A 15,572-nucleotide genomic window follows, 5' to 3' on the forward strand; every position below is an offset into this window, starting at 1 on the left:
CAACAGAGATTTAAATGGGGAGCAGGATCGCAGCACTAATGGCTCTATCTAGCAAATACGTGCTCTGAAGTCTTTTGCAGCTCTTCTGTACTCAATAGGTCTCTATCTCTCCATCTCGTGTTTTAAAAACAACTTCCTCGGGAATTATGAACTAGTAAAACATGTCTTGCAGCAAGTCAGAGACATTTCAGTACATATTGACAATAGCTTTGACTTTCTTTGTAGAGAATTCAGGCATAGTGAGCTTTATAGGCAAGGGCAGTATCTTTTTTGAGATCAAATGGTATCAGTGGGAGAAGTATAATGTATTAATCACACTTCTTTTTATGACTGAGCATTGGTACCTAATTGTTCTCTTTTCAGGAAGAAAACTAGCATCGTTCCTGTGATAGTGCCACTATGACTCTGCAGCCCGTTTTTCCAGTTTTAGTTACTGCCTTACTGAATATTGAATTTGTGATGCTCAAACACCCACTCCTTTCCAAATGAGAGCTAAAAATAGAGCAAGAGCATTGTAATATCATAGAATCATAGAATGGTTTGGGTCGGAAGGGACCTTAAAGATCATCCAGTTTCAACCCCCCTTGCCATGGGCAGGGAGATCTCCCACCAGCCCAGGCTGCCCAAGGCCCCATCCAACCTGGCCTTGAACACCTCCAGGGATGGGGCAGCCACAGCTTCCCTGGGCAACCTGTGCCAGTGCCTCATTACCCTCACAATAAAAAATTTCCTCCTAGCAGCTAATCTAAATCTCCCTTTTCAGCTTAAAATCACTGGGCCGGGTTATCACGCCACTGGGCCAGGTTATCCCATCACCAGGCTGGGTTATCCCATTGCTGAGCCAGGTTGTCCCGCTGCTGGGCTGGTGTATACCATCACCAGGCTGGGTTATCCTGCTGCCAGGCAAGGTTATCCCATCACGGGGCCGGGGTATCCCGTTGCCAGGCCAGGGTATTCTGTTGCGGGGCCGGATCATCCCATCACGGCCCGGATTATCCGGCTGCCAGGCTAGGTTATCCCGTCGCTGGCCCGGGTTACTCTGCTGCCAGGGTGGGTTATCCCATCCTTGGGCCGGGGTATCCCGTCGCCGGGCAGGTGGAGAGCACAGGGGGGAGCGCAGGGGCTGCAGCACACGACGTAGCGCAGAGGGCAGCGCAGGGGGAGCGAAGGGGCGGCTCGGTGCAGAGGCGGCTCGGTGCAGCCACCTCAGCGCAGGCAGCTCGGTGCAGGCGGCTCCCGCCCGTCCCTCCCCGCCGCGCTGTCCCCGCCCGCCCGGCGTCCCCGCCCCGCAGCCCCGCAGCATGGCGGCCGTGGAGCCCCGCGCCTGCGAGACGGCGGGGTGCAGCAGCGAGGCCAAGCTGCAGTGCCCCACCTGCCTCAAGCTGGGCATCCAGGGATCCTACTTCTGCTCGCAGGTGAGGCCCCGAGCTCCGGCCGGGAGCGGGGGGAGTCGGCGGGGCCGGGCAGCCACGGGAGACCGGGATGCGCTCCGTGCGGGGCCCCGCGGGAGCCACTTGGGGGGTGCGGGAGCACCTGGGAGCCTCTAGAGGGGTTGTGGAAGCTCCTGGGGGAATGGGGAGTCTCTGGGAGGGGGCAGTTGTAGGAGCCCCTGGGGGTGCGGGGACTCCTGGGAGCCACTTGGGGGGGGTGGTGGTGGGAGCTCCTGGGGGGGTGCAGGAGCCCTTGGGGGTGCGGGAGCTCCTGGGAGCCCTTGAGGGAGGGGAGTACAGGAGCCTCTGGGGGTGTAGGAGCTCCTTGTGGGGGTAGGGAGCCCCTGGAGATCCCCTGTGGGGATTCCTGGAAGGGGGTGTGGGAGCCCCAGGGGGCATTGCAGGAGCTTCTGGGGGGCGCAGGAGCCCTTTGGGGTGCAGGAGCTCCTTGGGGGTTAGGGAGCCCCTTGGGAACACTTTGGGGGTGTGGGAGCCCCTGGGGAGCCAGTCGAGGGGGGAAGGGGGTTGCGGGATCCCTGGGGGTGTAGGAGCTCCTTGAGGCGGTGTGGGAGCCCCTGGGGGGATTGTGGGATTCCTGGAAGGGGTTGTGGGATTCCTGAGTGGGGGTGCAGGAGCTCCTGGAGGGTGTGGGAGCCCTTGAGGGCAGTTGTGGGATGCTTAGGTGGGTGCAGGCACCCCTGATCTGCTTCCAGACAGCTCCAGGTTTGGGTGTCCTGGACCCCACCTCCCCCAGGAATGGAGGCTTAGTGGGACAAAATGAGTTGCGCTCATCAAATTCCAGACGTGTATGTCTCTGTGTCTACATCGTCTCTGGCTCTGGAGTTGCTTGGCTGTGATAAACACTGGGAAACTTGTTGCTCTTTTAAATATGAACTTTTGGGAAAACGATTTTCTACTTCTCCCTCCTTCCCGTCCCCCGTTTTTTTTTCATGTCAGTGGCTGTTTTACTTTAAGGGCACCAAACAGGACAGTTCAGGTTAGGCCAGTTGTCCTACTACCATTCAATCCCACGAAACACATTCTGTAGGCCTCAGCTGTCCTCACTTACTATCACAGTGGTAATATAGTTTGATCTTTAATTTAAATAGCCAGGACTGTCTGACGGCTGTTGAGTGGTTCTTATGGCTTGATTTTTTTTTTTTTTTAACTAACTTTAAAATGCATAGCCTGATCCCTTGAACTTTTTGTGTGTGTGATTTCTGGCAGTTTCAGTGAGAACTTATGTGTTTAATTTGGGGATTAATCTGAACTTCATTGTCAGAATTATAATTCAGCGTTGTAGAATCACTTGTTTGGAAAAGACCTTTGAGAACGAGTCCAACCATACCTGTTTACCGCTAAACCATGTCCCTGAGCGCTTAATCCACCATCTTTTAAACACCTCCAGGGATGGTGACTCTACCACCTCCCTGGGCAGCCTCTGCCAGTGCCTGATGACCCTTCCGGTGAAGAAATTTTCGCTGATATCTAATCTGAACCTGCCCTGGCTCAGCTTGAGGCCATTCCCTCTCATCCCCTCGCCTGTTACTTGGGAGAGGAGACCCAACAGCCACCTCACTACAACCTCCTTTCAGGTAGTTGTAGACAGTGATAAGGTCTCTCCTCAGTCTCCTTTTCTCCAGGCTAAACTACCCCAATTCCCTCAGCCGCTCCACTCCTCGTAAGACTTGTTCTTCAGCTCCTTCACGAGCTTCATTGCCCAGTTACTACAAAATATCATTCAAGTTTTGTAGATAAATTTAACAAGATCATTCAGTCACATCGGCTAGATTAACTTCCTAATTGGACAATTTTTTTTCAGAGTCAGGATGTAAACTGATAGTCACAGTTTGCCTAGGACTGGGGAAAACTTCTCACGTGCACATAACACACCCACTGCACGGTTTCTGGTACTTTCCCCTGACGTTTCTGGTGCCAGTTGCTGGGAGTCACTGCTGAATTAGATTGACTGCCACTCAAAATCGTTCTAACAATTCTGTATCTCTAGTTCCTAGGTGGTGCTTTAGGATTTGTTCTGCATTTTACTACCTGTTTTGACATGGCTGATATAAAACTCATTGTAGATGTGTCTTCAGTGTATACAAATACTAGATGGTGATGACAAAAGCATTTATTAATAGATCAAACAAGCCTATGCGAAAAGTTCTTGTAACATCCTCTCTCCTCTCTTGCATCCCCAACTCAGCTGATTTTATAATGGATGCAGAAATTCTTGTTATCTATGTATTAGGTTAATTATTTTGAAATATCTGTTGCTATTGTGAGGTAAAAGGGAAATTACCAGCAATATTTATTATCTTGGTAAAATAGGCTGCTAGATTACTTGCTACATGCTTGTAAAGCTGCCCTGCCTAGAAAATAAGAATGTTGAACTGAGATTCGCAGTCATCTAACTTCTGAGTGGTTTTGGGTGTGTTGTTCCTCCTCACTTGCCTTGTTGTCGTGGTCAGTAAGTTAGGTGGGCATAGTTGTTCCCCATAGGAATGGTGCTTTGAAGGTTTTGAGGTGACACATGAAATTAATGGTAGCCTATTTTCAAGACGTGCACAAAATGTCATACGCTGAGGGAAGAGTCCTCATGTTCAGCCTGCAGCAAGGACCTTCAGACTTGCTTAATACCTTCTGTGGGGCCCAGTATGGGGCTCCCCTGAGCTTGCAGCTCTCCCTGTCATCTGGTAGGTGCAATGGAGGAGAATCACTGCAGTGCCCCACGGGTGTCTTGCAGGCACCCTTGGGAGGGTAGGTGAGGTGCTGCTGACAACGTGGCTGACTGTTCAGATAAGCGTGTGGTAGGCAAATCAGTCTTAAAAGCCAGGAAATGTTCTCTGGACTTCCAGCAAGTTTCAGCTGTCAGTACTGGGCTGGTGAACATTTGTGAAACTTTTCCAGAGTTCTCACTTTGGCAGTTTTCTTTCCATTGTGGTATTGCACGCATAAATAACCATTAGATAAGCTAGTGAGTGGACCGAAGTTGTTATTCCACCCCGCAGCACAGCCAGCACTGTAGCTGGCATGGTCCTATTCCCTCCCTCCAAGGATGAAGGTTTCTACCCCTTCCATTAAGCTGACCCTGGTTCTTTGGTGAGCAGCTTCTGGGGGTTTTAAGGTTTTCTTTTTATGGGGAAAAAGCATTTACACTAAACTTTCTGTTAGTTCAGCTCTCCAAAGCTGTGCGCTGCAGGATCAGACGAGGCCAGCACTTCAGAAGTGTGCTGCCAAAGAGCACTTGCCTTTTGTGGCCCAGTTGAACATAGCCATAAAGTCAACCCTTCCTTACTGAATGTGGTAGTGGTAGCTGTGGGTATGTAGGTGCTTACTCTGAGCTGAGGGCAGCGTGGGAGTGACAACCTACCTGTCTCTTTGAGGGGTGAGAGCATCTGTATGGACATGCACACTGGTTTAATTAATTTGCTTGGAAGCCTGCAATGACTTGCACGTAAAACCAGAACTCCAGTCAGAGCTAAAACCCAATTTGTAGGAGCTGATTTTTCTCCAGTGCTAAGAATAAACAATAGAAAAGTGTGAACTCTTGTAGAAAGGTAACCAGTGTGGAGCAATATGTTTGGATTATGTATAATAACATATAATTTGTTAAGAAATACTAATGCAGGCAGTATAGGACTGAGAATGTCAGTGTAATGAATACATTGATTAAACGTTATTTTTTCATCACTGCACATGGAGAATTGAAGTGAACTTTTCAAGTAGATTGTATAAAGACAGTGATTTCCCTAGTGGATTTATCATTTGTGTTTCTCCTTTTCTTGAGAAAGGGCCTTATTCTGGTAATTTGTTTTTTCCCCCTTTCTGCATCAAAAAGAGTCTGTCTCAATAACATGTCCTGGAAATGCTTACTCTGAAGTAATTTGACATCCTTTGAAATTCCTTTGAGCCAGCACTGTTTCTTCTCTGGGTGTTACACACCTTGGACAAAGGGTACAGCTGCTGAATAACAGTTATGCTTGTGAGTCATGGGTGGAAAGGTGGCCAGGGCAGCCGAGTTCTGGCCTAGCGGGGAGGTTTTTGCACTGGTGATGGAGATGGGGTAAGGATGGCTTTTAGCAGCAGAGGAGCTCTGAGGCGGTATGTTAAACTCCAGCATTATTTTCTTCTTTCAATCTGAGGTGTAACAAGAGGGAGTGTTCTGTCTGCTGTTAACCTTTAATAGCATCTTGATTTTGACTAGAAAATCAGGAATCGAGTACTGTTGCTGCCAGCTACCTTCTTTTACTGTCTTGCTTTCTCTTTTGTAGAGACTTACTACGTACAGCGTTGCATGTGTTTATCATCTTAGGCTGAATTACTGTATCTCACTGTATCTTCGGAATGTGGAAATGACACAGATGCCCAGCATCACATCTCAAGTGTGATGTTCCTCCTACTGAGATGAATTTGCTGTCTGAAATCTGCCTTTATAGGTACAAGTCACTTGCGTGCAGATTATATGTAGCACATATAAATGATTTACGTTTCAACACACAATTTACACCTCTTCTGTGCCTACTACAAGCTGCTGAAGATTAACAGAGGGAAGGTAGTGACTGTTCTTGAGATCTCCAGTTACCACTTTTATATAAGCTTTCTAATTGTAAACTAATCTCTTATTAATGATTTTGTGTTGGTTTCATGAAGACTTCCTGTCTTATACTACTTTTATCTATATAAGTGTCTTGAACAAAACAGAGTAGTGTGATTTTCTGTGGTGTGGAGTGGATGGTGGTGTGGGGTCCCTTCCCCAGCCAAATTCAGAAATATCTATTTCTAGCCACATATTGAAACACTCTCCTAATAGAAAGTCAGTGGCCTGTGCTGTACTTTTCTTCTCCAAGATGTGGAGGCCTCAGATCGCTATTAGAATAGTCCTAACTTATTCAAGGAGAATGGTTGTCCCTTCGTGCTTCATGTGCTGGTGTGTTTTCAGTTCCAAAGAGGCCGAGGTCTGGTTATAGAGTCAGAAGTGAAGACTGTGACATGATGAAGCTGTTGCATGCGAGCAATGGGTGGACACGGTTTTTAGGTGTTTGAAAGGAAATGATTTCTCCAAACTGTAGAGAGGCAGCATTGTCTCTTTTGCGATGGTGGATATCCACCAAGGGTACTCTTTCCATTTGAGGTGGGGTGTGAATTGTTAAATTCCAGAAATGCTGCTCTGTTTTCTTAGTGGTTTCTATACTGTTTTACTCCTTTCTGGGAGGAATTTTCACTGGTACACAGACCTAGGCCCTTTGGATGCTGAAGGTCACGGTGATTTGTGAAAAATTGCGGTACTGAAGCGTGATGTTGTCTTGTCCGTTTGCACTTTCCTTTCACCTTCAGTGTGTGTGGAATGGGGAGCAGTGGACCTGGATGAAACTATTTCTGTTGTGTCAGACCATAGAACCTAGGTGCTGTATTTCGTTCTTGGTTCACTGTTTTTTGCTGTGCCTCAAATAGGCTAGAACCTGCTGCTTGGATCCAACTGCAATGCGTATGGGTTTCTTTTGGTGTAAAGGGCGTGCTGCAGATACTGCCTTCTAGATCTTTTGACATATTCCCTTCTCTAGGAAGCTGGTGTTTTAAATTACCTATAGATCACCATAAATACTGTGGTAAAACTTCAGACTCCTAAAGGCAGGCTTTTGAGCTGGTGTTCAGCGTACTGAAAAGATGGTCCCGTTTGAATTTCTTGGGTCTGTTGTTCCTTCGCTACTCTCAAAAATCACTTCTACACCTCTGTAAACCTAACAAGCTGCAAAATGCAGTCCCTTCCTCAAAGGAGGGGTTTTGTCGTGTGGGACCCAGGAGTCTGGGTGAGATCAGGCTTTACCTGAAGGAGAAAGCCAGTGATGCCATACCCAGGTGCTGCATGTAGGCGCTGCCCTTGGATTTCAGTCTGAAAATGCATACTCGGCTCTTCTGAAAAACAAGCTGGTCATGTGTATGCTGCTCAGACTAGTTTGGGAATTTTGTACTGAGTTTTTCAGGCGAGAGGCTGTCTCTGTGGGCTTGTACCAGGGCTGGAAGAATAGGGTTCAGCATGCTAAAAAGAGCCAACTGCTTTATTTTAACATCAAATGTATTAACAGTTGCATCCCTTAACTTGAATTTATGGATAAAATGTATGATTGATTTGCATTGTATTAAATATATATATATCACTGACAACCTGATATTTTTCCTAAGCTAAATGCAGTACTTAAGTTATTTTGTCTTCTGTTTTGCATACCTTCAAGGTGGTTTGATTGGAAATGAGATGTCATTAAGCAAAATTACGTGATCTATGATTAAGCCAAGACAATTTTGCATTCCAAAGGACATTTTTTAATTCTATTAAAAAAATTGCTTAGAATAATTTTAAATAGGGGTACCGCTTGGCAGTGTTTCCTAGATGTTTTCCCATTACAGTTCAGGGTATAATGACATGCAAAGAGGCAGCCAGTCTGTCCCCATGGTCTCGATTCCTGTAGAATAGGTAGTTTTGGAAATTCATTACAGTGGCTCTAAATGATGAGCAGAGTGGATGGAGAGGGATAATTCCATCGAAGTTGGACATGGATAGGAGTTCTCAGTAACTGCGCAGTGGGGCGAGTTTTATATGCCTGCTGATAGGTCTGTTTACAGTGTCAAATGCCAGGTTGTGTAAAGCAGCGGTACTTGAAGGTGAAGGGGAGCCTGAAGAAGTGTCAGCCTTAAGGCTGGAAATCATTGACAAAGAGTTGGCAAAGCCTAGCTTTGCAAAAGCAGTTCAGAAACACAGTAAGTATGACTTGTAGTTGGTGTTGTGGTGCCCGCATAGTTTCCTGTTCTTGGGTAGCTTATTAAAGCTAGTGTGGTTATATGCTAATCTTGGTAGTTCTAGCATTCTCTTCTCTGGAATGTTCAGTTGGCTGTGCTTTTCTACCTCTTAATCATGTTGCATGGATACGTGAACTGGAAGAACAAGAAGCTCCCTATAATTACTGTAAAGATGACAATAAACATAGGGAAGAAATCCCTGCTAAGTAGCTCAATAATTGTTTTGAAGGATTTGGTTTGGTTTTGTTCTTTGAATGACTGATTGAGAAAAAGACTCCACAAGCCTAAAGCATTTGGTAGTGATCATTGTCTTCATAGCAAAAATACACTCTACTGTAAAACAAGTTCTGCTGTGCTGCATGATTCTGTCGATATTTGAGCCAGTAAATAGATGTTGGATGAGTCCCTAAGGTAAAATATTTGTAGAGAGTGGATCACCATGAGATGGTCCAAGAGAAATCTTTCTGGATTCTAATGCTGATTGTGCCTTCGGTTAGCTTTTGGTAAATAAATGTACGGGTTCTGGTGAACACTGCGTTGAGCTTGTCTCTAAGCTTGGAATCAGTGGGGTTGGTTTTAAGAATGGCTTGGAGCCAGAAATATTGTTGAGGTTTCAATGTGTTGATGGCTTCTGTCTGAAAATCACAATTGTATTTTTCTTACTGATAGAATAGTTGTAGCCAAGATTGTTCTAAACAAATTGAGGATTTGTTTAGAAGCCCCTGCTTTTTTATTGTCATACATTTGACCTCTCTCTATGTAGAGTCCTCTTCAGCATTTCCAAGTCTGTCTTGATTGCTGTTTAAAAACTGCATGCAATAAAAAGAAAATGCTTTAAGTGGGAAGGACGGGGATATTAATATCAGACATAATAACGGATAATGTAGTGTTTGAAATGAAATCCAGGAAGCCTTCCAAGAAACTTGAAGGCAAATTCTGTTATGCTGTTATTCTTGTGTTGCTCTGTTATGCCTGCGTACTTTCCCCCGAAGCTAATTAATCTTCTCAAATCTGGCCATGCGAGGACATGTGTTCTTTTTTTAACCATATCAGAAAATGAATTCTCTCTTCATTTTAGTATTAAAAATCACCCTGGATTTTTTTTCCACTGGATTTTGTTTATTTAATAATTGAAAATTTTCTATCCTGATCTATACATGGAATGGGAATATGAAAGAACCTTTAGAGGCAGGAATGATAATAGGAAGATTGAAGTAAATGTCTCATCAGAAGGCTGAGAGGAGAAGCCTTAGCAAAAAGTAAAATTTTCTCCAGAAAGTTCTCCAGAAAATGGCCCAGATGGAGAGAAAGAGTGGCTTTCTTCCATGGCTTGTCAGCAAGTCTGTTGTATAGGTGAGAGTGTTTGCAATATGCAGTGGTACATCGGTAGTGCTTTGTCACCAGAGCTGTGATTCTCCAACCTGTGAGATGACACATGATTTTATCCACGATTGCCAAGGCAGAGCTCTGCAGGCCTGTGCAATGTGGTGCTTGCGCAGTAAGTTTTTGAATATAAATAGTTCATGTGTACCCAGTCCGGTGCTTATAAGGAGCATATGACTGATCCTACACAAAATACATGGGTCGTAGGTGGATGTACAGCACATCCTTTGAGTGTCTTCCAAAAGCATCAGACCAAGACAGAGATATTTGTTGATTGTACACTGCATGTGTATAACCTGTGCTTACAAAAATGCTTTGGACTTGCTGTGTGTACCTGTTGCAGTTGTTTGATGTGCATATAGCGCACGTCTGGGGTGTTCTGATGTGCAGTGGCTTGTCTGGAGCTATGCTGTAGTAGTTCTTCTGGAGCCTCTGTTCCTCTGGAAATAGAGGGCAAATAAAATCTGAGTAAAATGTATGCGAGGACTTAGACATGTGGCAGCCTTATGCGGGTTCCTCTTAGGTTGCTTACAGCTGCAGGAAATAAGAAGCTGAAACAGAGCGTGTCAGGTTATGATAACTGCCTGCAGTGCAGTGTTTGCCTGGTGTTCTCTGGCTATGGCCCAACAAAGAAGAAAGACTGCTGGCATTGAAGAAAGGAATGGCATTGGAGAATACACCCCAAAATTTCATGAGGAAGGAAAGAATGAACTACAACTAGTAATACCAGAGCTGGTGTCTGTCTTTGCTCCCCAGATGGTCCTTTATATCCCGAGAAATTGACTCTTGCTTTGCAGACATGGTGGCTGCTCTAAGTCCTTAGGTGTGTAAACCTTCTTCTGCTTCAGAACAGAGGCCTGGCATTTAAAAGGGGATCACATCCATCCTGGTGCTTCTTAGTGTCTTTGAAATAGGGTTTTTAGCCATTTTATTTTTTTCTTAGACTAGGTCTCAGTTAAAACCCGCGCCTTTTCTCTCAATTCTCCACCAGAAAACAAATAATAGTGCAGCACAACGGTCTGCATGTGCAGCAATTTATAGAAATGTGACAGTAACACCTTCTGTTGCTTGTTCAAAAAGACATTCTCTCTGGTAATCTAAAGTATTGGCATCAAAGCCTCTTGTTGCCCAGACTGTGATGTAGCACCATGGCATGTTGAGTGCTGGCCCAGAGAGTGTGGCAACTTCAGTTATACAGCACAGGAGAAGACGACAGACAACTGGTTTTGGTGATGAGGGAAATAGCACACAATGGAGTCTCGTTGAACGCAACCATACTTGTGTTCCACGTTACTGTGGTTTTGTGGATACGATTTGATAACTACTGGTTCCAAGACAATGGGAAGAGGATGGCTCCGCTGGAGCAGACAGTTAAGAATCATATAATCATAGAATAGTTTGAGTTGGGAGGGACCTTAAAGATCATCTAGTTCCATCCCACCTGCCATAGGCAGGGACACCTCCCACTAGATCACTCTGCTCAAGGCTCCATTCAGCCTGGCCTTGAACACCTCCAGGGATGGGGCATCCATAGCTTCCCTGGGCAACCTGTGCCTCACCTTTGCATGGTGAGGAAATTCTCCCTTATGCCTAGCCTAAATCTGCCCCTCTCCAGTTTATACCCACTGCCCCTAGCCCTATCACTGCAAGCCTTTGTGAACTGTCCCTCCACAGCTTTCTTGTAGCCCCTTCAGGTACTGGAAGGTTGCTACAAGATCTGCTCGGAGCTTTCTCAATAGTAACTGTGAGGTGGGGGTAGAATGTTGTACACTGGGCTTAGTTTACAGGTTTGTTTTGAACTGGTTGAGTGTTGTATACATTAGGTTGAATCAGTTGTTGGCTCTGGATGGTAGTTTGATGATTCAGCATTAGTATTGTCTCTCCTCATAAAGGAAAACAGTTTGCTTTCTGCCTCTTTTTTTGTGGAAATTCAGCTGTTATTGTAAATGATTGGAATTACTGGTTACCCAATGGTTGTTTTGAGTGCACATAGCCATTGAATTAGACTTTCTGCTACAAAACCAAGCAATTTTCTAATTAGCACCTTAAAGATCACCTTCAACGCTGCCTTCTGCAGCTTTCCTACTCAAATCTCTCCATTTTTTTCATCTTTCTTTATTCTTCTCCAGCTGCCAGCCATTTCCATCTGTCCCTTTGCTGATTCATTGTTCATCATGAACTTACTCTATTTGTTCTTGGGAAGAAGAGAACTCCTCCTTCACATTCACTATTTCCTTGATTTCCATTTCAGCTTTGTCTTTTTTTAATTTCCTGTTTCCGTTCAGTAGTCCTCACTTCTCTCCGCTTTAATCTTTCATTGGCTCCCCTGTGACCATGCTGATTGGCCTTTGTTGCTTTCCTGTGCTGGTGAAGGAGGCAGAAAGGACACAATCAGCAGAAGAAGATGGCTTCTTATAGGAGCCAAGGAAGGACCATCCTGCCCGCTGTGATGCTCTGACATGTGGTATGGAGACAGGCCAGAAGAACTCTTATATCTGTGTTTCCATGAACAGCACAGTGCTTCAGCCAACCTGGAGCAACCATGGCATTTAGTTACTCATTAAAATGATAATATTTAGTAGATAGGATTAGATCAGTGTGTTTCACTATGGGTGCGTCTGTTTGCCTATGCTTTCTGTCTCTTCTGATTCCTAACCTGTGGAATTGTAGTATTTTCTGTTGTTAAGACTAGCAGTTACCATAGCGTTTACTGCATGTTGCTACAAGGGCTAAAGTCGCTCTTTTAGTTTTGTTTTAAGGTACAATTGCTTTTTTTGTTTTCTGGGGATGGCATGTGTGTCCAGGATAATGTTACTTAAAAATATATGTGTTTGTTCTTTGCAATTCTAGGAATGCTTTAAGGGAAGCTGGGCCACTCATAAGTTATTACACAAGAAAGCAAGTAAGTACTTTGTTTTTTAAAAAAAACATTTTTATTATTGTTTTGAATTTGCTTTGTCCTGTGCAGCTGGCTCTAGGAGGCCCTGCTTCAGCAGGGGGTTGGACCAGATGACCTCCAGAGGTCCCTTCCAACCTCAACTGTTCTGTGATTCTGTGTCTAAGAATGATATGGATGTTTTCCAAGATATCTGGCACTGGATTCCACTTATCTGAAATTCTGTCAAGTTCCTGGTAATCTAGAGATCTATGTAAAATTTAAGAGACAGCAGTACAGAAATCACTGTTTCTTATCCTGTTTCTGTTTGTATGAGGTATTCCTTGAGACACAGTTTCCAGTATTTGAACAGAGAAAGAGAGATGCTGAGGTAGAAGGCAAGGAGAATAATAGATCATTATCATAAGGCATCTCCAAGCTTGTTCCATCGTAGCATTTTGATGTCTGATGTAGTAAAGTGGAAAAGGTTCTTATGAAGTTTTATGATTAGACACTTGCTGGAATGCAAGCAAGCTAACTGGAGTGCAGCTGTTCTGTATGTTTTGGGGTCTACCACTTTTTTTTTTGCGGAAAAAGAGGAAGGTGCTTTTGAATGCTGATGTAGTAATTGGTACAATGATGTGTTGTAGCTAGGCTTATGCTGAGTGCAGTTGAAGGTAATTAGAGTACCTCTGTGCCACAGTCATAGCTGGTAGCTCTGTCACAGAAATAGCAGAAGATTCTTCATTACTTGAATAGTGAAAATAATCCATTAGTTTAAAACCAGCTGAACAAAAAGAGAGAGCAGATCCCATTTCTGCCTCCCTTGCCTCCTCCCCCTCACTCCCCTGCCCAGCTTCATCAAGCCCTGCTTAAAAGTGAGGTGGGATTAAAAAGTGGCATGGCAGAAAGACAAATCTTGAAGTCATTTACCTCCTCCTTTGCCAAGAACTAATAAAACTAGTTTTTCCATGATAAATGTTGCACAGTCAGTAGGTTGGAATAGCACAGATGGTAGCAAATGTTTTCCCCTCTTTCTGCTTTCCCAGTGCAGGGGTCTCATAGTTCACACTTGTATTCTGCAGCCTATTTCTTTGTACCTGCATGGATATGACATTTTCTTTGTTAGTAGTCCGAGTAACTTTCTGGTGCAGTCCTCTAATGCTGTTGTTCATCTGGCAGCAAATTTTTTTATGATGCCAATAAAGCCAGGATGTTGTTGGCTTCCTGGATAACTGCCGAACTGAAGCTGAGCAGGCTTCGTTCTGATAGCCTTCAAGATCTCAATGCAACAAACTACTGAAGCATCCCAAGGGAATCTAAAGTATCACTTAATTAAATGTTTGGAGTTTTAAACTATTACTCCTCTGTGGTTCATCTGAACTGAATGTCACGTGAGCAAATGGCTCGGGTGTCAGCCACTGAGACTGAGGAACTCATGTTAGGACTTGCTATGGCAGACCTTTCCCCATCTTTTCATTCTTGTGAGATATAAGAAGAGAAAACAAATCTAAGTTATCTGGTTATGAGTTAAGGATTAATGCTACCGTGCTCTTTCTTAACCCTTGCTTCCCGTTTTGAGTAAATATTTTTCTTTTTGGTAATGCTCATGATCTACGTATCCATATGTAAAAGCCTTCAACCTCTGCCCTGTTAGGATTGTGTTATTTGTGAATGGTCTGTCTCTGGACCACATCAGACAGGAATTTCACAAGGTTGAGAGAGCTGGGAAACTCTTATCAGATTAGGATCATCTAGTGAGGTGCACATACTGTCTGTCTTGAAATGCAGAAGTGGCAGCACCCTCACTCTACCCATTAGATCTGGAGGGGTAGCAGGCTTCATGTATTGAAACTCACAACTGGATGCCCTCCTTCCCACCTCGCTTCTGTCCCTGAATGCTAAGAGAAATCACAGAAAACGGATATTCATCTACAGTGCAAGAGTGTTAATTGAAGCGATAATCAACGTTTCTGTAGAAATCTGCTTTTTCCCAAGAATGAAAACAAGCACAGAACTATGTGTTAGAACTATAAATGAAAACCAATTTAAATAATTATTACACTTTGTTTGTGCATTCAGTACTGCTGTCCTGATGTTCCTCATTTTGCTGTTGAATAAAGATAGAGTTGGCAGGATGTAAATTTTGAGTGTGAAAAACTTAAGAACAATACAAAATGCTAGTTGCTAGTTACACTTTCATATATTGGTACCTAAAATACCAGAAAGAGTCAAATCTAGACTTATGGACTTTGGGATCACTTTCTAGACCCCATAGTTCTTATTCTTGGTTTTGCTGCTGCAGTGGTTTTTGTTTTGGTTTGGTTTTTTCAGAAGATGAAAAAGCTAAGCGTGAAGTTTCCTCTTGGACCCTGGAAGGTGACATTAACACGAATCCCTGGTCTGGTTATCGATACACTGGTAAACTCAGGCCACACTATCCACTGGTAAGCAATATGTGCCACTGTACTCCAGCACTGTTACATTCTGTAGCAACTCATGGACCAGTCCTGACGTGGTTACCTCCCACATTTTAGCTGAGAGAGGAAAGCATCTTAACAGTCTGAACCCGATGGCAAGTGCATGTATGACCGTGTCCTTATTGTGGTTCTTTTTGAATTAACTTGGATCTGTCTTTTGTTATATTTAAAATTGAGGAAGTGCCTGTTGAGGTAACGTGCATCAGTAACAGACTTAAGCCCATACGTTTTGATTGTACCTTTTGACATTTACTCTGGAAAAAGCTGCTGCTAGTTCAGATGCTGTCTTCTCCGCTGTTCACTGTTCTCGTCAATAATTGAGCAGTCTGTCAACTCAAGTGAATTGATTTAGATTTTAAATAAATGGATTTGTATTATTTTATGTAAATGGTTTGAAATTACCTGGTGAGTAAGCTGGTGGACAGGTCTGCTGAAGGAACAGAGGCTGTTGTAATCTCCAGCACTGGAATGATAGAGAACAACTGAGGTCAGTAACACCTTCAGTTGTGAAAGGTTGGTTTAGAAGGCGACTGCAGTATATCTGTATTTTTAAATTGGTGCAAGTTTGTACATGGAAAAAGCCAAAGATTTTACAGGAATAATGGCATT

The 15,572-nt window shown here is 44.2% G+C and overlaps 1 protein-coding gene across 1 annotated transcript in view; it reads left to right on the top strand.

Annotated features, from left to right (window-relative positions):
- Nucleotides 1-1,279: 1,279 nt before the first annotated feature.
- The window catches only part of METAP1 (methionyl aminopeptidase 1), a 28,995-nt gene continuing 14,702 nt past the window's right edge, over nucleotides 1,280-15,572 (top strand). Inside the window, exons 1-3 of the mRNA XM_054064972.1 lie at nucleotides 1,280-1,415; nucleotides 12,459-12,510; nucleotides 14,818-14,930. Coding sequence (XP_053920947.1) covers nucleotides 1,302-1,415; nucleotides 12,459-12,510; nucleotides 14,818-14,930 — 279 coding nt within the window. The 5' untranslated portion in view covers nucleotides 1,280-1,301. The remainder of the gene's footprint in view (nucleotides 1,416-12,458; nucleotides 12,511-14,817; nucleotides 14,931-15,572) is intronic.

The sequence above is a fragment of the Cuculus canorus genome, chromosome 4, assembly GCF_017976375.1.
Source record: "Cuculus canorus isolate bCucCan1 chromosome 4, bCucCan1.pri, whole genome shotgun sequence".
In the NCBI taxonomy this organism is placed as follows: domain Eukaryota; kingdom Metazoa; phylum Chordata; class Aves; order Cuculiformes; family Cuculidae; genus Cuculus; species Cuculus canorus.